Source organism: Oenanthe melanoleuca, chromosome 5 (assembly GCF_029582105.1).
Source record: "Oenanthe melanoleuca isolate GR-GAL-2019-014 chromosome 5, OMel1.0, whole genome shotgun sequence".
Classification (NCBI taxonomy): Eukaryota; Metazoa; Chordata; class Aves; order Passeriformes; family Muscicapidae; genus Oenanthe; species Oenanthe melanoleuca.
In genome coordinates, this window is record NC_079339.1 from 15,013,228 (window position 1) to 15,033,655 (window position 20,428).

A 20,428-nucleotide genomic window follows, 5' to 3' on the forward strand; every position below is an offset into this window, starting at 1 on the left:
CTTAGCTAGTATCTGAGCATAGCAGTGGCCCATTGTGTTATTTGAAATGAACCTGCTTTAAAGCAGAAGAGTGAAAATGAGTGATGGCCAGGCTCCTGAGCAGGAGATCAGAACAAGATACAGTGTGGAAGGGGCCCTAAAGCCCAGCCTCCTCTAAGTGCTGGTTTGGCAGCAGGCACTTCCAACTGCAACTCCTTGGGCTGGGAATAATTAAGGGTTTGCCAGTAGCAGGACTCCAGGGTGGGTAATTATTTATCTGAGAGTGGTACCTCCAGTCCCCAGAGGGACGGTCCCTTTGTGTAGGCACTGAGCAAACACACAGAAAGGGGCCCTCCCTTCCTGAGGAATTTGTGGTCTAAACAAACAAGTGGGCTGAGTGCAGGAGAGGGGCAGCAGATGTGGCCAAGCAGGTGAAACGAGTCCCCCTGAGGTCACACTGCCCATTAAAGCTGATGCCAGGCAGTGCTTCTGTCCTTTGAATCCCAATACACTTCCCTGACCAGGAGCCCAGACTTTTGCTCATGGACTGAAACTCCTCTCCTGCACAAACCACCTCCTGTGGATCTTCCCTTTTGCAAACTTGCACACTGTGTGTTTCTGCTGCAGGCTGGGGCAGGGTAAGCTTTCATCACCACCACCAGCTGGGCAGCCCCATGCTTTGCCTCCTCCCCTATTCCTTGACTTCCAGAGCTGGCATCCATCTGGCATCCCCTGGTAGGCTGGGGAAGCTAAGCCAGCTAACATTCTTTTAAATGACTATTTTTTAGCTGACCTTTATTTTTTTAGCAGGGATGAGGGTCTAGGACTAACTTACACCAGTCTTGAAATGCAAACTGCTATTGAGCTGCTCTAAGAAAGAGGCTTCATTTGCAGCTTCAGATACACTTATTTTAACACAGCTGACAAAAATGGGGCAGAAAGTTATAAAGATACAAACATTTTCTACCCACTTAAAAAAACCCCACTCTGGACAGTCTGGCTGAGCAGTAGGAAAGGTTTTAGCAGAAACACATACTCACTGCATGCTGGTGACTTCAGGCTGCTCCAGTGTTGGACTGCTCAGCTCATCTTCCCACTGCTGCTGTTCTGCAGTGCTCTGAGCAAGAAAGATGCTGAGGCACCTGCTTCCAGGAGAAGTCACTGAGATATGAAGCCCCAGCAGATGATTTCAGTCAGTCCTGCAAGCAGAGAGGTCAGATCTGTCTGTGCTGAGCCCTTGGCTGGCTCCAGACAGCTGCATGGCAAATTTGGATGGCTCATTTTATAACATCTTCAACAGGGACAAAAGGATCATTTTCTTTTCCTTAGGGTGAGGTGGATTATAAGGTTTGAAGTAGTAGATCTCAGAGCTTTGTACTTTCTGAAAGGATCAGCTGGTCTCAGGTGAGGAATCACTGACCTCACAAGTGGCCATCAGCCTCAAAAACCTGTGATTGCAACCTAGAGTCCAGTGATTCCAACGAATCTGGCCCCAATGGAGGCTTTCAGATGGTTATAGACCAACTGACAAGAAAGGGAAATTATGTTTTGCATTAAGAGTTTGCTGTGCCAGACTGCTCTCACCAAGATTAGGTGTCAAACAGAGGATGGAGGTATGGTCTTGGGAGCAAACAGGTAGGAATGGACACATTTTCTGTTTAAAACAATGCCCCTGGAAATGCACAGACCTGTCTGCTTTCAGCCAGGGCTATGTGACACATCTTTCTCTCCAGTCATCCCAGCTGATAAAGTCTGCATTTTCTCTTATTTCTGAAGAACCAGCAGAAGAGTTACAGTCATGCATTGCAAATAAGGCATATTTAAACTGCACAGTGGGCTAAGAGAGAAAGGAAAAGAAAAGCCATCTGCTTTCTTGTGTGTATCAAGTGTCTGGATTTCAGAATAACCAAAAGACATGGCACCCTTGTCCTGTATTTTATTAGGAAATTAACAGGCTGATTGATAATCTGAAATTACACAGTGAATGTCATTTAAAAAATGTTCAAAATCATGAGAATCATTTTGATTTCTATGCAAACATAATGCCCTGATACAATTCTTCTTTATGCCTGTAAATTTCTACACCCTTAACATTTATCTACTGTACAACAGAGAGGATGGATAACTGTAACAGAATCTGGAAAGTCAAATACAGGATATTTAATACAGGACTTTCTCTGCAGTCCAAATGAAAGAGATGAAATGTTGGAAAGCAAGCTCAGAATGTGAGAGTTCCCTATGAGAAGGTTCCCAGTGATCTCATTCATTATGCATCAGTATTTCAGACTGGTAATATTGGTGAAAAGACTGGTAATATTAACTGCTGTGCCAAGGTATGAGGCTTTAGGGCATCCCCCAGGAGAGAGGGAGATCAGTGTGGGGTACAGGCTCTGCAGTGAGGGTGCCCTGGATGTGCAGGATGCTGATACATCTGTCCACATCTCTTGTTTCCCCACTACCACCAGGTTAGACTGAAGAGCTTTTCCTGAGGCTGTCAGCCTTAAAGACTGCTAGGATTCAGGTGCTGAGCTTCTGCAAGAGCTTAGTAATTTCAGCCTTACTAATCAAAGCCCTGCTCACAGTGTGTGTGTGAGAACTCACACTGAGCCAACACTGCTGGTTTCACTGCAGTCATCACGTGGGGCAGTGTGGTTCAGCCCCATGGGTTGTAGCTGAGGCCCTCAATTCTCTAAATAAAGAGCTGGAACTTGTCAATACCAACTGACTCTTGTAGGGAGTTGAGTTTCTCAAGACATTATTCATGAAAACATTGAAATTATCATATGTGCTGTGTGGATTAGAGATGCTTTCCTGAACTGAAGCCTTGATTCCTGCAAGGATTATTGATGTTCTGTGAGTGGCCAGCTCAAATACTTGACCACTGAAGTCCAGCCACTTCAGCCTCTTCTGTTCTTGGCATCTGTAAGCTAAAAACCAATAGATTTATGAAGTAGAAAGCCTTCCTTTTAAAATGCTCAGGACAAGTACATTCAGAACACTGTGTTTTCTATTTATATATAAATTCTTTGGCAACAATTTTCTAGAAAGCAGAATGATTTTTTGCTATATAATACTTTACTGTCTCCCCATGAAAAACTGGTATCTTAGAAAATCTATAGCACTTTCCACTATAAATAGTATTGTTCCAGATTAAGGATTAGTTCCTCCCTGAAGAAAAACAGATTTTAAAAATCTGGTCATTATCTGATAACTGTTTATGTAGTAACACTAAAATAAAACAGAAAAAGAAAATCATTCAGTATGTGGTTTGTTATTGTCTAGAATGTTAGTGTATGTTTATACAATAAAAACAACATAAGTTATCCTAGTTTGTTTTAAAAACCTTAGTAGTAGAAATAAATTGCTATCTGCAGATTCATAAACAGAATGCATTTTTTTTCCATCTAAGTTCAAGTATTATTAGAATATTATTATTACTATTATTTTCATTATTATTATTACAGGAGCTCTAAATCCTTGCCACTTTGCCTGTCTTTACATCATTTTGGTCTATCTGAGAAATAACGAGTTGTGATCATTTGTTCAGGAACAAAATCATCGTGGAGCTTCCAGAGGTTTTGCCTGGTGGAAGACAGCCTGGCAATCCTTTTGGCTACTGTGGGTGACTTTAGAAGAGCATGTTTGAGACTAGTGGTGTAGATACAGCAGTTGCACAATTTTTTGGTTGGCTGATGAACTTCATTTCTCCCAGGTTCTCAACACTCAGTCCCGTCCAGAGGAGAAAAGTAGGAACAACCCAACCCAGGCTTCACCACGTCAGGAAATGTCATCTTCATTTCCTCCTGGCACTGTCAGCTGCTCGTAGGTGGGCAGGGTGTTGTTGGGGTGGAAAAACTCTGAGCTGACGTTGTTGTTGCCTCTCTGAGAGGTTCTGTTGCTGCCCTGATCCCCCTGCTGACGGGAAACCAGGTGATGCAGCATGTCTGTGATGAGGTTCAGCTTCTGGTCCATTTGTGTGACCTGCGAGGCAAAGGGGAGAGTTGGAAATTCAGCAAACCAGCAGCAAACCAGGTGACATATGTCCAGTATTAACTGGGGTCACAACAACCTCTGTGAAGATACCACAGATTCACAGTTCATCTAACAGATCATTAGAAATGTAATGCAATAGGTCAGGGTTGGATGGGGACAAGCTTGTTAATACTCACCTCTGCTGTGTGCTTTGACACACATTTTATATATGGGTGAACACATGACAAATGGGATTTTAAAGAGATCTGCTGGAATAGAGAACTAAATTTTTGTGGGCTTTGTTTTTTTTTTTTTGATTATTATTGTGTCCGTATTTTTTAAAAAATTATAAACTTCTAGCATGCTTCTATGCCCTAATAATACCAATATGCTCTAGTAAATAACTGCTTGACTTGCAGTGATCTAATCAACTCTTAAGCTGGGACTGAGTGATGCTCATTTCTACATTTGGGCCCAATTAACACAAAATGCCACAAAATGCCCATAGGTACTTTTGCTGCCATCAGTGAATAGCAGCTGGGAGTGGGACATGAGTCAGTTCTATGCTCTCAAAACCCAGTGACACAGCACTCCCTAGGATTGCCATATGAATGACATGATCCCCAGCAAACAGAAACTCAGAATTTCCATATGGCTGAAAATTAATTTCTTTACTGGGGGACTCCAGGGGTTCAGCCCATTTTCATAATGCTCATTTTCATCTTTAGACAAGACCTCCTTAAATTATTTAATTTCTCTCCCCCCACCTTTAGGAGAAAATGTAATGAAAAAGCTGATACATGAGAGAGAGAGGATATATTATATTTATGGATATTTCCTGGCATATATTTGTGATACTCAGATGAAAATTGAGCACCACAGATCCAGCACCTGGTTTCTTGCATTTCCCAGTCAAGAAGTAACTGATGTGACCCCTTTTACCTGGCACTGGGAGCCTCCTGTCTGCTCTGAATCCAAACTACTGAGCAAGATATCCCAAGGGAAAGATGGGCACTTCCAGCTTCAAAGCCCTGCCCACTCTCTGACCCTTGGCATGGTATAAGCATTGAAATTAGGCAGTAACACTCTGCCTTATGGCCTCCTACTCCCTTCTTCAAGCATAATAAGAAAGCCTTGATTTTGTCTTTGCAGTCTCTGACCCATTGATCCACAGGGATCCTAAAACACTGAGTAAATTCTAGGCAAAAAGATGTAATACTTTTTAGAAAGGCAAAAGAAAGCAAGCAGAAAAAGAAAAGTGATAGGAATAAATTGTTGCCTAAAATATCTGCTAGAAAGTAGTGAAAGGCACATAAAACTGCCAGAGAGAGCATGAGTGGGAGCAATTCATATGTGCCTGGCTGTCATCCAAGTATCACACAGGATAGTAAAGACAGTAAGGCTGAGCAGAACATCAACAAACCTGGAGGATTTCAGCAGAGACTAAAATGTTTTTCTACCATAGAGAAAATGCTGGGTTTTTTCAAACACTTTGTACAACTGGTAGGGAAGCAGATACAGTGATTTAAAAATATGAGGTGCCAGAGATTTATACTTTGCAGCTGGTTTTGAAAACATTAGGCAAAGCACCCTAGATGGTACATGAAAAACTAGTAATTCTGGATGGAAATGGCTGTTGAAAGATGAGATTCTCTGAAATGAGGAAGCTGAAGAACAGATAAGTTCAAGATTTCTAGAAGGAAATACAGATTGAAAACTGAGCAGATCATCAGGTTCTCATTTCATCACTACTTATTCCCTCCCTTAAAAAGAGACACATTTTGCCCAAATGGTGCCCATTACAGATGGAAAACTTGTGATGCTCCAAGTGTCACAGTACAAATCAGTGGTAGTGAAACCTACAAAAATACCTTATTCCTGCATCCCCCCCTGCCCAGGTATTGTTTGTTTCCTGAGACAACTGTGCTGGAAGGACTGCAGTGAAAGCCTCCAGACAAAGAATTATCTTCAGAACCCAAAAAACAACTTTTCCTTCCACAAGAAATATCTTTTTGCTAACTATTCTAAATGAACTGGGGTATTTTTATATGTATATATTTCTTAATTTGTGACTCCAGGCAGGGATTACCAAAGGAAACACAGACTGGAGATATATCTGTAAAACGTGCATTCATGAAACTCTTGCAGTGAGGAACTATTGAACATGACAGTAGGTTGGACTGAGATCTGGATAGTCCTTCAACAGCTGTGCATCTTGGTGATGAAGTACTGGGGAGAAGTGAGAAGTGAATATTCTTGCTGGGAAATCAACTCCCAGAGATAATTGTCTAATTTTTTCTAGGCAGCAAGGTCAGGCTGCTGCAGCTGTGGAGTGCAGGAGGCCCACAGAAGCAGAGGCAGGAGCTAATTGAGCCTTATGAGATTAAAAGCAAAGATCTTTCTCAACCATGTGCATTTTTGGGCTCTAAAGCCACCAAGCTTTTGTGGAGGGGGGTCCAGAAAGCTGGTTGTGTTTAGTTGTTGTGTAATCAGTTTTGCTTTCATTTTCCCAGGGGTTCTGTGCCTGTGTAAGGCTTGCTCCAAGACACACTGGACTCAGTGGTAGATTTTGGCAAGCACAGACTCCCAGTGGTTCAGTGGGCTCTGTATCAATCTTGGACTGAGTCATCAATCCCAAATGTTCTTTGGATATTACAAGAGAAGGAGCAGTCTGGATTTCTGGACATGGATCTTCTTGGGGCTATCAGAAGAGAAGACATTGGCAAATGCAGGCAGTGGGACAATGGGCCCCAATTCTTGATTCTGCCCAAGGAGCATCTGCTTAAAGTATGAGATGTTTTAAATGGAGAAGAAAAGCCACCAGAAGGCAACTTCTATTGGCATCACAGGGCTCTGATGTACCAGAAAAAGAGGCTTGCTGGTGAACAGCCTGGCTTATTATCGTGCCCAATCTGCCTGTCATCATCCAAACACATCCTGAAATACATCATTCACTTGCTTGCTGCAGAGATAATTATACCTACTAGAAAAATGTCATTGTGTGCAATATCCTTTTTATTAAGCCAGCTTTAGGCAGTTGGAGTGGAGAAATGTATCATCTCCCCTGAATCATACTTTCAAACACATTTACTTGATTAGAAATTAGCTCTGATGCCAGAACGAATAAAAGTAAAGCAAACAGAAAAACTGCTGATGTTGCTCTAATCTTAACCACTTTGAACAACTCTGATCTCTCCACTTAAAACAGCAAACATTGTTAATTACATAGAAAAATAACTCAGACTGATTTGTTTCCTTTAGGAAAAACTAAGTAAGCTCTTTGTAGCTGATTTATGTTTCATTAGAAGCGAGATGTTTGGATGATCAGATTCTTTATATGCAAATGATTTCCTTTGTATTTCACAGTTGTTGGGAAAAGGAGGCAGTGTTTGAAATTTCAGAAATTACACACCATAGTTATCCTTAAGTGTTAGAGAAATATTTCATGAATATAACATTTTTACATCCTCTGAGTTAAATTTAAAAAAAATAAAAATCCAAGGATCTTAGATTGAGCACAGATGGAGAGAAGAAGATTTAAACAAGTTTTGAATCTGTCTCTTAGAAATGAATAAAATCCTATCCATGCAGTGCACTGCAAAAAAGATGAACCCAAAACCAAATAGTTATTAATGAAGGCTGAAAGGTTAGCACACAAATCTTAAATGGCACATCATGAGGAAAAGTTACAACATGCTGTTATAAGAGTCTCTCTCCATCTTTCCTCTAGGCTCCCTTCAGGTACTGGAAGGCCACAAGTAGGTCACTCCAAAGCCTTTCTTTTCCAGGCTGAGAAATCCCAATTCTCATAGCCTCAGTGTCATGCATTTATAAAGGTAACACTATTTGTAAAGGGATCAAAGGCATTCCAGGAGGTGCTACTGAACAAGACAGAGACTGTTCTTGCTGAAAGAACAAAATAATTTTCAATTAAACTTGTCTATTATTTTTATCTATTAAAATTCTGCAAATCTTCACGCTGTATTAACTTGCAACACTTCGTAATTTTAAGCTTTCATAAAAAGTTCATGGTGTGATCTGGAACATAACATGTAACAATGAATTTATTTCCTTGCTTTTAAAAACAAAACAAACCAAACAAACCAAAACACAGAAGCCTGGTGGGCTCCAGGGACAGCTCCAGGGACAGAATGGTCTCTTTTAAGCTCCCCTGTAATGGAGAACTAAAGAGTAGCACTTTGGAGACCTACTCCCAAAACTAATTATAGGGATTTACCAGGAAAAGGCAATGACAGACACAATTACAGAGCTGAGTGGAACAGTATTTTCAGCCATGGGAAGCTGAAGTCAAAATTTTGAGTTTGGCATAATTTAGGCCACAAAGACCACAAATTATTAATAACTTATTCCAAGTATTGCTCCATGATCTGGAGAGATCAAGATTGATGAATGATGTTGATTAAAGCTGTGTCATCTGCCCATCATTCTCATCCTCAGAGATTTTAAAAGTAAGTATTAAGGGTAAAAATCATAGTCCCTTTGAACAGAGTGGTTTTATAACTACCTATGTTCTTAACATGGTTGACTGATTAAACAGATTTTTTTGTCCATAATGATGAGAATTTTTATCAGCTCATTGCTCACTCAGTGGATTCAGGGGAGATGTCCTTGTTCTCAGTAAAAAAGCCAAGCGTGAAGCTGCTAAAGGAGAACAGGGAAACCAAGATGCAAGCAAAGCTTGGATGAATGAAAATGTGATAAAGGAAGATTTCAGCTGCTTTTACAGCAAGTCTGCTGCCCTGACTTAAGCAGCATTTATTCCTGTGGGTGCAGCTTTTTGGCTCAAAGTGAAATAATTATTTAAGGCTCTTTTTCAAAATAACCAAAGAGGACTGGGCAGACCTTCATGTATTTATCAGTTCTGGTGGCCTGTTACTCAGGAGGACCCTACTGCTCTGCAGGGTAGAAAACTTCTAGGGGAATAAAAATGATGCTTTCTTTAAGCATCTCTCCATGTTGTATCTAATATCTAATATGTTTGCTGTTCAGTATCACACTCAGTAATAAGCTAGCTTTATAAAAACACACAGAAAGGTCCTTTCTGCTAATAAAATAATCACCACTGACTCAGCTGGAGAGAAGATGAAAGGCAAAAAATATTGCAGAACTTATGATACCTGTTAATGGCAATGTTATAAAGGAATGCATCAGTATCCAGTGGTACCTAACAACATGGAGTCTGTTCTGGAAGAAAACATGTGGTTATAAATCTTCCTATTTAAGTTCTTCAGAATATTTGAGGAAGTTTCAGAGAGAAGCTGCCCTGGCTCCTCTTCTTGCTAAGTCCCCTCACATGTTGGTATTTCAGCATTTCTAAAAGTTAATGCTTTATCCTGGAGGGCTCTGAGGACAGGAACAGGTGCAATATTAGGAGTGGCTTTCTAGAGGAGCTCAGGGATAGGTATGGGAATCTTCCCAGAGAAGTTATTTTAAAGATTTCTCTACAATAGTGGCAGGAGAGACCAATGGTTTCAGGATTATTAAGGAATGTTTCTTTCTTCAGGTGCATGATTCTTCAAAAATCCTGGAATGTGCCTCCCATCCATTTGCAATATCCAAGATCCCAGATTCTTGCAAAACCCCCTATCAGAACTTCTGGCTTTGATGTGTTTATTTTGTTGCCCGAGATGAGGCAGCAGTTTTGCTGGAGGTTATATTCCAGGTGTTTAAAGGAGAATGTAATCTGCATGGAAAAGGATTTGCTCTCCAGACTGCCTGTACTTTCTCTTGAGAGCTGGCCAAAGAAGAAAGTATGTGTGTGGTGTCCAGGGGAAGGATAGAAGAAGTGGAGCCAGTGAAAAAATAATCCACTGTAAGACTGATCATTGGAAAACAGGAGGGCAGAGCTTGTGAGGAGCAAAATTGACAGGTTTTGAGGGTTACATGGACAAGTCTCTTTCTAGTCAATGAAAACGTTATATGAACACTCTAACCACTGCCTTAACTGGCAAATAAAAAGGATACTTTTCAGACAAAAAGCATCTTTGGAAAGAAAGGCACTTGTTACACCCTGAGTTCTAAAATCAGCTCTCTTGCTATAAGTGTCAATCTCTTCTTTGAGATAGCAAAAATTGCTCTGTTTTTTCAATAAACTGAGACTGTTGCTGCTCTCGTCTTGCTGTGTATTTTTATAGGAAAATATTTATCTTACACTTCTCAAAAGTGTAAAAAACCACTTATTTTTTGTAGTAAGAGCCCTTGAACAGCTGCTGAGAATTCACCATTGATCAGGGTGCACTGCTTGTGCATTCAACAGAGGGTGATGGCCCTGGGGAGAAAATTCTGAGCTGTTGAGTCAGGATCAGAGGTCAGCAACAACCAGCTGCTGGCTCTGATTCTCCAGAAGTTATCTTGATATCAGTGAACTATCACAAAGGGCTTGACTTCTACAGTAAATTCCTAATGCACTGTAAAGAAACTCAGTTTTGTCAAACGTTTTTTAAAAATTGTTTTGAGAATTGAAACAAACTGGCAACACCAGCATGTAGCCATTTGGCTACTGACTGCAACAACTCTAGTGGCATCTTAAAGTAATTTTTGTTGAAGAGTTTTTTTTCTGGTTGTGCAGCACAACATCTAGAGTAGCAAATGCTTAAGCTATAGGAAATGGGAGAAATTACATGGTTGATTTATGTATCTGTTTTTTCCATTAGGATTGGGAAAGCAATTTTGATTAGCAAATAACTAAATTGCAGAGAATTATTTTTCTTTTCCAAATGTTCTTTTTCTCAAAGAAAAGCATGTTTTTCTAAAAGCTTCCTTAAAGTTTCTGGAAATATGATATCTTTGGTTAACTATTCACTCAGCTCCATTTATTTCATGATTCTTAGAAGAGTGTAGGTTATCTATAATGTCATTTTTCAGATTAGGTGTCTCCCTTGAATTATTTGAAACCAATGGTAGTAAAGGACATGCTCTGATGGGTCAAAAACTAAAAAACTGATACAAAAAAAGCCACTTCAACATTTTTGTGATGGAATAAATAATATAATATACAATACAGCAGACCAAATACAGAATATTAGCAGCATGTTATCAAAACTTTCTTCTCTGATACCACTGCTTTTTCCTATAAAGAAACAAGCAGCAACAACAGATATTGTCCTTATGTAAGAGAGCAATTCCTTAAAGATCTTAAAAAATTGAGGAATAAATAGAAATCAAAAGTTACAAACAAGTTGGTTTGGTTTTTTACAGGTCACCTTCATAAGATTATTTGTCTATAACTTTCTGCTTGGCAAACAGAAGCAAGGTAAGATGAATAGAAACCACTCCTAACCAAGAGGTTGGTAGGATGTTGGCAATTGAGAGAATTAAATTACAGGGCAGTGAAACATATTTGGTCACGGACTGTTAGGGAGTAAGTCAAGACAGAAATGAGGACCATGATGGATGTGGCTGCAGGAGATGGTCAGAAGCAGGGCTGGAAACAGCTGCCACTGAAGAGGAGAGAGCAGAGAACTGTCATCTCAGTTCAGCGCTTTTCTTGCCGTTATTAACAACTTGCAAAAATATTTGGCTTCTTTCTAGCACCCAAACTGTTGGAAGTCAGCTTTTCCTGAGAGCCTTTCTCTAGTCCTGGGTGAGGTCTTGGGCCATGAGGCTGGTCTGCTGGCTGACCACTCCCCAGCCCTCAGTCCGTGCCCAGATGTGTGCAGCGTTCACAGATCTATCTGGCATCCATTAGGCTATAGCCAAGCAATTAAAATTTGTGGTTGACTCTTGTTTTAGATAAATCAGACGAGACTTAAAACACATGGAAATTTTCAAGTCAGAACAGCATCCAAAATCTACAGTCTTTGGCCCAGAGCTGCCTCAGGATACAGCAGATTTTTTTCTCTAAAATATTACAAAGGTCAGATATTTATTTTTTTAACCCTTTCCTCTAAATTAACAGAGTATCAGTAGATAAAGAAGAAAGCATGGAATATTTTTCCCTCCTTGGCATGAAGCCAGGAAAGTGAAGGTGAGGGTCTTGTCTCTAAATATAACTTTTATCAGAAACTACCAAAGATGATAAAATCCCCCTATCCTGAATACTCTGATATTTTCAAGAATTATCTTATCTTCATTAACTACAGCCCCACCTTCAGGAAACAGTATCTCTTTGACCAGACAGAACTTTCCTCCCTCTCTGTTTAAAAATAATATGTGAGCTGGCAAGAAAGGAGGGATTCTTTCTTTACAAGTGAATCAATGATACCAGAAGTATTAGAAGTTAATATATCTGCAAAAATCACTGGATATCCATCCAGCACCATAATCATAAACAGCTTCCCAAATTATGCTTAAATTGAAATCCAGCTTTGTGGAGGATGGGAAACAGGCTTGAGATAACAAGAAATATAGTGGAAATATTGATCAAAGAAACTAGGAAAAAAATGGTTTTAATGGCTTATCACTGTGCAATAGTTTGATTAGAGTTCTAGAATGAATGATGGTCATCTACAGGGCCAGGAATTGGACTCTGATGACCCTTGTGCATCCCTTCCCACTCAGGATATTCTATGATTCTGTGTTTAGCTCATCTACAGCACCATGCAAACCTGGGTGCACCTAAGCACGGCTTAAGTCCTGCCAAGAAAAGTCCTGTTATTGCCAGCACAACGTGGAGGAAACTGAGGCAAGTCACCTTCTGATACAATAAACATTCTTAACATCAGCTTGGATGAGTGGCCCTAACAAAACATTGTAAATACTCTGTCCTGGGCACATCTTCCAGTCTCTAGGAAAACTTTGCAGCACCCTTCTGTTTTTTTTTTTTTTTTGTTTTTTTTTGTTTTTTTTTTTGTTTTGTTTTTTTTATTTATTATGGAGACAGGAGGTTGGAAAACAGGTTGCTTTCTCATTCTCTACCACATTACTGTTCACCAAAATGTTTCTTCATGGGGTCCTTCTGGTTGAGCACCCTGATACCAATCTGCAGAGGAAAGAAAAGCTCTCTATTCAGCTAACAGGCACTTGCACTTCAGATGCTTCAGCTCCACAGATGTGGAGAAAACTCCCCGTGGTTCTTGCCTCTGGAGGACCCTTTCTGCTGGCTTAACCACGGCAGTACAGCCTCTGAATATCACTCCATATTTTCCTTGTCAGAAGTTTGGCTGACAGGGAACAGCTTTCCCCTAGCTGCAGATTCCTGTTCCTGGTGTGGAACAGTGGCATATTTACAGCACTTTAGGGTTAAAAAGTGAAGAGTACGAGACCCAACTGGCATAAAAATATGTCCGAAAGTCTTCTGCACAACAAAATAAACCCCAAATCAACCCAACCCCCACTGTCCCCCTCCCCCCATTAAAGAAAACAAAAGTGACTAATCTTGACCTCTCTCCAAAGGGGAATGTTTTGCTTCTTGAATCCTTGGCTCTGGCTCTTGTATGATACTGGGACTATGACTAATAACCTCTTGCCAGAGTACTGCTGAAAATTTCACCATTGAGTAGCTGTTCTCATGCTGGGCCATCATAGTATGCACTTAAGTTGCCAAGATTTTATTTTTAAAAAAACAAAGAATAAGATATACACTCATAATCCCCAGCATTAGAAATACATTTTTCAGCTTTAGCTGTAAAGTTTTGCCTGACAATTTTTCCTCCTTCCTCCAAACTGTTATTTTTCAGATGCCTGCTATGAAATGGTTCCCTTTTTTCCTTTCTTTTCCTCAAACACTTTTTCTAATTTAAAACAGATTTGAGACTGCTGCTCTTTTTAAAGCAAATCTGCCATGTATCATGTCGTGTTAGGTCAGCACTGCTTATGTTATGTTTTGCACTTCATCCAAATGAGGCATCCATGCTGCTTTTCAAAGGGAATAAAGCCAGACTAGGGGCAGTGGCTTTTATGGCTGGAATAGATCCACAGGTTATGGATCTGATCTCATGGCATGGCACTGGGGAGGACACCACTATCTGCCTTTTTGCTTAAAAAGTTAAAAGCAAAGATAACTTCAATTGTTATCTCAAAAATGTGTGGGGTTTTTTTTTTTTTTTGTTTGTTTGTTTTTTGCCAGCTCGTTATTCAGCACCCATTATCTACTAATTATTTATAATTTGATAGTTACTATATAGGCAGAAAAGGGCATAAACCCCTTAGTACCTAAAATGAGCTTAAAAAATGAATAACCATATGATGACTTCTGCAGCAATCAAACACTGAAAGGTAGAAAGAGTGGGGGAGAGAAAGGGAGAGAAGCAATTACAACTACAGTGAGATTTGAGTGAGTTTTCCCTGAGGGCTGCTGGTAATTAAACTAACGGCAACATGAATCTCTGTTTGATGTGGTCATGAATTTGTTTTCAAAAGAAAAATCTTTAAAAAGATTCTTTCAAGAGAAATTTTTAGAGAACAAGCTCAGCATGAATAATTAGACCAGAAATACTTTGATAAATATTATCATGGAGAAGTCATTCATGGGCCATGGCATCTGAAGGTTAGAAATCCTGGTGATAAATAAGGTGGCAAGTTTGCACCCATTTTGAATGCACAAAACCAGGGCTGTGCTCCTGTTTGCTTGAGCCTGCTCCTCAGAAAGGAGGTGGCCTCTTGTTTTGCCATTGCATTAAGCTTTACAAAGACACAGATGCAAGACAGAAAATTTCAGTGGGAAAGCTCAGTGGAACGAAAGAAAACCACACACAATTCCAAAGGCACTTTTCATTCCCAGGGGCTGCACAAAGATCAGAGGTGAAATTCAGTGGTGATAAAAGTCTGTGAGCCCACTCTACTCCCCCAGCCTTTTTAAACCTCATTCAGTTCTGCTGAAATCATATTCCTGGAAATATCTCCTTCAGAATCCTCTAAAAATAAAACCACTTTCATTTTGTAGAAATTTCATCATCCAGCAAGACTCCACTGAAATCCAAAGAAGATGCAAGTGCTCTGCACCCTCTAAAATCAATGGGCATCCCAAAAGCACATTTCATTTGTTTACTGAGCACTTCAAAAAGTGGAGGCAGATACAATCAATCACAAGCCAGCAAATAACCAAGGAGTGAACTAGAATGTAATATATTTACCAGTGGAAACCCATGTTTACAAGGAAAAGAAACTGCTTGTTGGCTGTCATGGTGTTATTCATAAAGGCAAACTAGGAGATCTTATGGATACCAGGAGCAAAACTACAACAAAGGCAACCAACTGCTAATGAAGAAGGGTTTTCAGTCAAATTTCATGGGTCATACAAAGTCATTACCATGCCTGCAGGAGTTCAACAGCTCTGCCAGTTGAATTCGGGGGGAATGAAGTGATTATTTTGTTACGCATTTTGTAGTTTTAGACATTTTTGCTTGAAATTTCAAATTCTGAGGCCAACCAGCTATGCAAGAATACCAGCTTCAACTTCCAGAGTTAGCTTCTGCTGAACTTTCTTGCAGAGGAAACCCTGCAAACAGGTCTTCTGTACAAACCAAGGTCTCAAAAACTATATTTTAAAGACTCATATCTCTTCCCTTTTCTTTCCCTACTGCTTAAGCACTGCTTAACCTTATGTTGTTAAGCCAATTTCCCAACACTTTGGAGGCTTCATACATTTTGAAAACTAGGGGACAGATAATTTGGCTGCTACTGGTAACAAGTTCTGCATGGGTTAACTTTCTCAATTACTCCCATTGCAGGTTTCCATCTGGTTTTGAGACAGTTAAAATATCAAGGCTCTTTTCCATAACATTTTAAGCTATAATGCCTTCAAAAGTAAGCAAATGTTCCTGATAAAATAACATGCTTGAAAAATTTAATGGATGACAAAGATAACAAAAAATCCTTAGTGCATTTCTTTGTCAGTAACTTCTAGGAATACAGCCAGGCTGGGCATTTGTTTGGACTGGTAAACCATGACTCAAAAGTGGATCTCTTGGCAGCACAAGCAACTGCTCTGTGGTGGAAGCAAAAGGCTCACAGTCTTTCCTAGCTGATTAATCATCATGACAGGCTTGAAGACTAAATGATCTGCCCAGCTTCAGTTGCTAGATGTGCATCCACCTTTTATTCTTCTGGTTCTTAGGCAGTAGCCTGGGCTGTTCATTCTGAAGATAACGATGACCATTTACTGTTCAAAACTAAAAAGGGCTTTGGGCTTTGTAATATTATCTTATGATAGAGATCTTATGATCTACTACACCAGATCACACGGCACATATAGTCTAGACATGATGAAATGCTGGAAGGCTCTTCAGGCAGAGGTGGTGACAGTCTTGAACATAAAGCTTTGTGACGTTTCCCTTCTCCATTTCCACCTCCAGCCAGGACTGTTATCGATTGCACAAAGGCAGAGCAGGAGCACGTGGCTGGCTCTCCCATCCAGCCCCTGACATCGAGGGCTGCACTAACCCCTGTTAAATCAATAACCAAATGTAGCTCCTCAGTGATGGGAGGCAGGATCTGTTCCACAGCACAGGGTAACACTCCTCAGCACTTGCAGATAGGAACAAAAAAGCAGTGATACAATGAAAGCAGGGGAAAGCATCACGGTGGCAGAAAGAAAGAAAGTACTGAATCCTGTCTGAGGTAGCCAAGAGCTCTGCAGGATCTCCAGTAGCTGCAAGCCATGAGACACCACTCCAATTGTCACAGAAAGGGACACAGTTTGTCTTGGGCACTGCCAGGGAGGCTTCACTGACAGTGGCACTCCAGGAAGGGAGCACCAGAGAATCAGCACCCTGTGCCTGAAGCAAGCTGCAGCCTGCTCCTCCTGGACATGGATCACTGGTGTTCACAGGGACCAGACCATGCCTTCCTTGGAAGATCTGGGTACCACCACACAAACTGGTTTAGCTGCAGCCATTCCCTATTTTCTCCTGCAACCTTTGAAAAAAAGTTGTCACTTAGTACTTAATAAAGACTTTACAGATTAACATGCTAACATAATTCAGAATTAATAAAGATTTTTTTCTTCCATTTTCATGGAAGGCTTTATGTTATTTGACTACCAGCTTTAGCTCTGACACATCTACTCTGAAATGTGAAAGGGCTTTTACTTCAGTCTCAAACATCACAGCTCCTGCTTCTGCTCATAGTATCTGAACTGTTGATTTATATTTTCATGGAATCATAGAATGTCCTGGGTTGGAAGGGACCCTAATATCATCTTGCACTTCCAACACCCCTGCCACAGGCAGGGACACCTTCCACCAGACCAGGTTGATCAGAGCCCCACCCAGCCTGGACTTGAAAAATACCAGGCCCACCAAGAAATGAACTTCTCAAGTTTTATCTAAGTTTTAAGATAAATCCAGAACAGCAGTTGGAATAACAAAATTATAAACATGACCAAGTGCTTCTGTTTTCATTTTTGACCTCCAAGCCTGAAAATGTTTATCATACCCAGTACTTATGGCTGAGGAAATGGAAACAACAGAAAGTGAAATGACTTGCCTCAGGTTCTGCAGAAAACAATGTCTGAGCCAGGAGCAGGACCCACACTGCCTGAAACCCTACAATAACCACACCAGTGCATCTTTCTAGGAGGGACAGGTGTCTGACACTGCCTTTTAAAAGCTGATTTTCAGAGAGGACAGAGGAGGTCTGGTTGCACTTACTCCTCTCTGGCTCAGGGAGTACTCACAGTGTACATGTGCAAGTGAGTAGACCATGTGGGACCAGCTCTGATATGCATTATTTATACAACAGTTCTACTGACTTAAAAACTAATAAATCCACAGCCTGCAGATGATGTGCAGACACACAGACACATCATCACAAATATAACTTTATCTTGATTCTTTGTGTTTTTTCCCCCTGCTGCTGCACAACACAGCATCCAGTACAATAGCAAAGTAAGCCTCTGGCTAAAGTGTAAGCTTTCTTAAATCACAGCTTTTCTCCAATGCAACTGACACATAGAAGTGAGTGCCATTTTCCAGGCAACCCTTTCTGCAGGAATATTTCACACAGAGGAAACGCTGTCAAGCTTGTTTGCAATGCATTGCTGCAAAATGCTCCACACTTCCCTTACTCTCTGAGTGCCCTCGACTCCTGGGGAGCTTTTCACTGAGGAAGATCCATGTATTTGGATAGAAGTGAAAACACATAGTCTGTAACTTTGCACAATACAAGTGAAAGCACAATGCAAGAGGTCAAAAAGAGGTTTCTCTCCTTATGTATTGTAATTATGGTCTGTTTATAATTCTACAGTTAATTTAGGGCTTGTATGTCCCCGCTGGACAAAGCAGCTTGCCCTGTGTGGAAAATGACATTAACTCAATCTTTGCAGACTGTCCCTGAGCCTACAAATGCTTTTGTTAGTACAGTGAACACCTGTACTAATTACGCCCTTCACTCACTCGGGGGTCAGTGCTCATGGCAAAGGTTTTAAATCAGCCACCCCAGGAGACAGACATCATTATATTTCTGGAGCAGCCATTCCAGTGCTGTGAAACTAGGCAACCCTGGAAACAGATTCACACTCTGAAGTCTCTAAAGGTGAAAGACTGGGATACCCCATAGCTGGACACAGAGTATTGAAATGAATAGAGGAAATTGAGAGAGTAATCAGAACCTGCCTTTGAAATCTTAAGTTTAGCACTGTTTTTAGTGGTTCTGTGATTCTTCTGACTTTCAATTAATAATTTTTTTCCCCCATCTCTCATTGTATACCTATACCTGATGCAGCAGAACTTGTAAGCATGTGAGAGATGTCAATACTTTAATTTTACTCACTTTGAGATTCACATGTGCTATTTATGAACCTACAGTTATGCTGGAACTCAAATGCCAAGGGCAACATTCATTTATTTCTCTGTTTTAGTTCCCCATGAAGTCATGTTCAGCTCTTCCCAGAGAGTCCCTGTTCACACTGATGCTAATCAGCCCTGGTACTTCTCTTAGCTCAATATGCAAAACTTGCAGAATCAATGGCATTTTAAGTGAAAACCAGCATCTAAGTGGCTGTAGGGGGCAGAGATATCTGCATTTCACATTACTCTTCTCCTAACCACTGCCTGTAAAAGCTGTCAGCAGGTTTGTCACTGGGAAATCCCAGAGCAGGAGGTTATTTTAGGTAGGTTCTGCCTTCAATTAAACACACCCAAGGTGTCATGCTGCCCTCAGTACACAAGTAACAGCATCTGCCAGAGGCAAGGAGCACTGAGAGCGTGGGCAGAGCTCTCCATCCAGCTTTCTGCAGCTGCTCTGTGCCCCAGTGCCACGTATGGGGTAAATAAAAGGGAAGCAGAGGCAGGATTTGTTCAGCAACAGCAAAGAACAGGAGCCAGGGCAGAAAAATAATGGAGCCAGGGCAGAGAAGGGATCCTTGAAGTATTTGGCATTTTCACAACTGCCTCCTATGTGAATGCTAAAAAGGTTTTTAAGGATGCAAATGACCAAATACACAAATTCTTCCTAAGATGCCTAGGAACTCTAACACTCAAGCCAAAGGCAATGAATCAATATATTTTCTATCAAATTATCTCCAGAGTCTTTAATCTGCACTTCATCTTTACAAGCCCACAGCATAAATTTTCATGCACATGTAGATGCAAATTTTTTCCTGCCGTTTGTGTGACCCTTTTCAGCCAGATTCATTAGGCAACGTTGGAAAAACAATAATGCCTTGAGCTCTGTGTACTGCATGAGCCTCTCTCTCTCCCTCGGCCGACTCAGGAGCGGGACATGTTTTGCAACAATGTCGCCTAAATATACAATAGTCCCAGTTCACTCCTCTTTCATTCCAGGGTAAATGAGGAGTAAACTTATTGATGTCAATGGGATTAAGGTAATATAAATGCCCTGAAAAGATGGATCACAGCTAGCACTCAGAAGAGCACACTCCAAAGGTTTGTCCACTTGCACGCAACATATCCCCTACAGTAATAGAATCTAGTAAATGACACATGTCACTGCAAAGAACTCCTGTGACTAAATGGTGCATTGTGCAAAGCAGACCTTTCTTTCTGCACAGAGACAGTCTTTTCTTTTACTTTTTAAAACCCAACCCTGTCATGCAAATTCTAGCCAAGCCTTCGCTGCTCTGTTATTTAAATTTCTTAAAACTTCACAGCTTCATAGAAAACATACTATTAAAAAAAAAAAAAATCCAACTTAAACAGAAAACACCAAACTTGGCAGGGATTATTCAGACAAACTATAGTTTTGGAAAAGAAATCGCAAGGTTTCTAGCATACACTGTAAAAGTAATGAAAACCAAAAGGTTATCTGACATGTAATTTAAAGAAATGTGTTTGCATTGTTTTCAGATAAAACAATCCTTAGGCCATGTGTAGAAGACCTGAGCTGCAGGACAGCAATGAGTTTGTGAATCAGGACTGTAAATTCCCTTGCTGTGAATGTGGGAGCCCTCAGGAGCACACAGGATTGAGTCAGCAGTTACCAAGGCACACACACACAGCACAGGCCACTCGAGTCTCCAAACTGCCATTTATCATTTCCTGACAGAACAGTTTCTTGGCAAGCCTCCTTTCAAAACAGTTTTTTTCCAAAACAACCAACCATTCCAGCAGGCTATGAA

The 20,428-nt window shown here is 40.7% G+C and overlaps 1 protein-coding gene across 2 annotated transcripts in view; it reads right to left on the minus strand.

Annotated features, from left to right (window-relative positions):
• Nucleotides 1–1,900: 1,900 nt before the first annotated feature.
• KCNQ1 (potassium voltage-gated channel subfamily Q member 1) overlaps nt 1,901–20,428 on the minus strand; it is a 320,348-nt gene continuing 301,820 nt past the window's right edge. For both annotated transcript variants that reach the window (XM_056492757.1, XM_056492756.1), the window contains one exon: nt 1,901–3,960. In XM_056492757.1, coding sequence (XP_056348732.1) covers nt 3,757–3,960 — 204 coding nt within the window. In that variant the 3' untranslated portion in view covers nt 1,901–3,756. The remainder of the gene's footprint in view (nt 3,961–20,428) is intronic.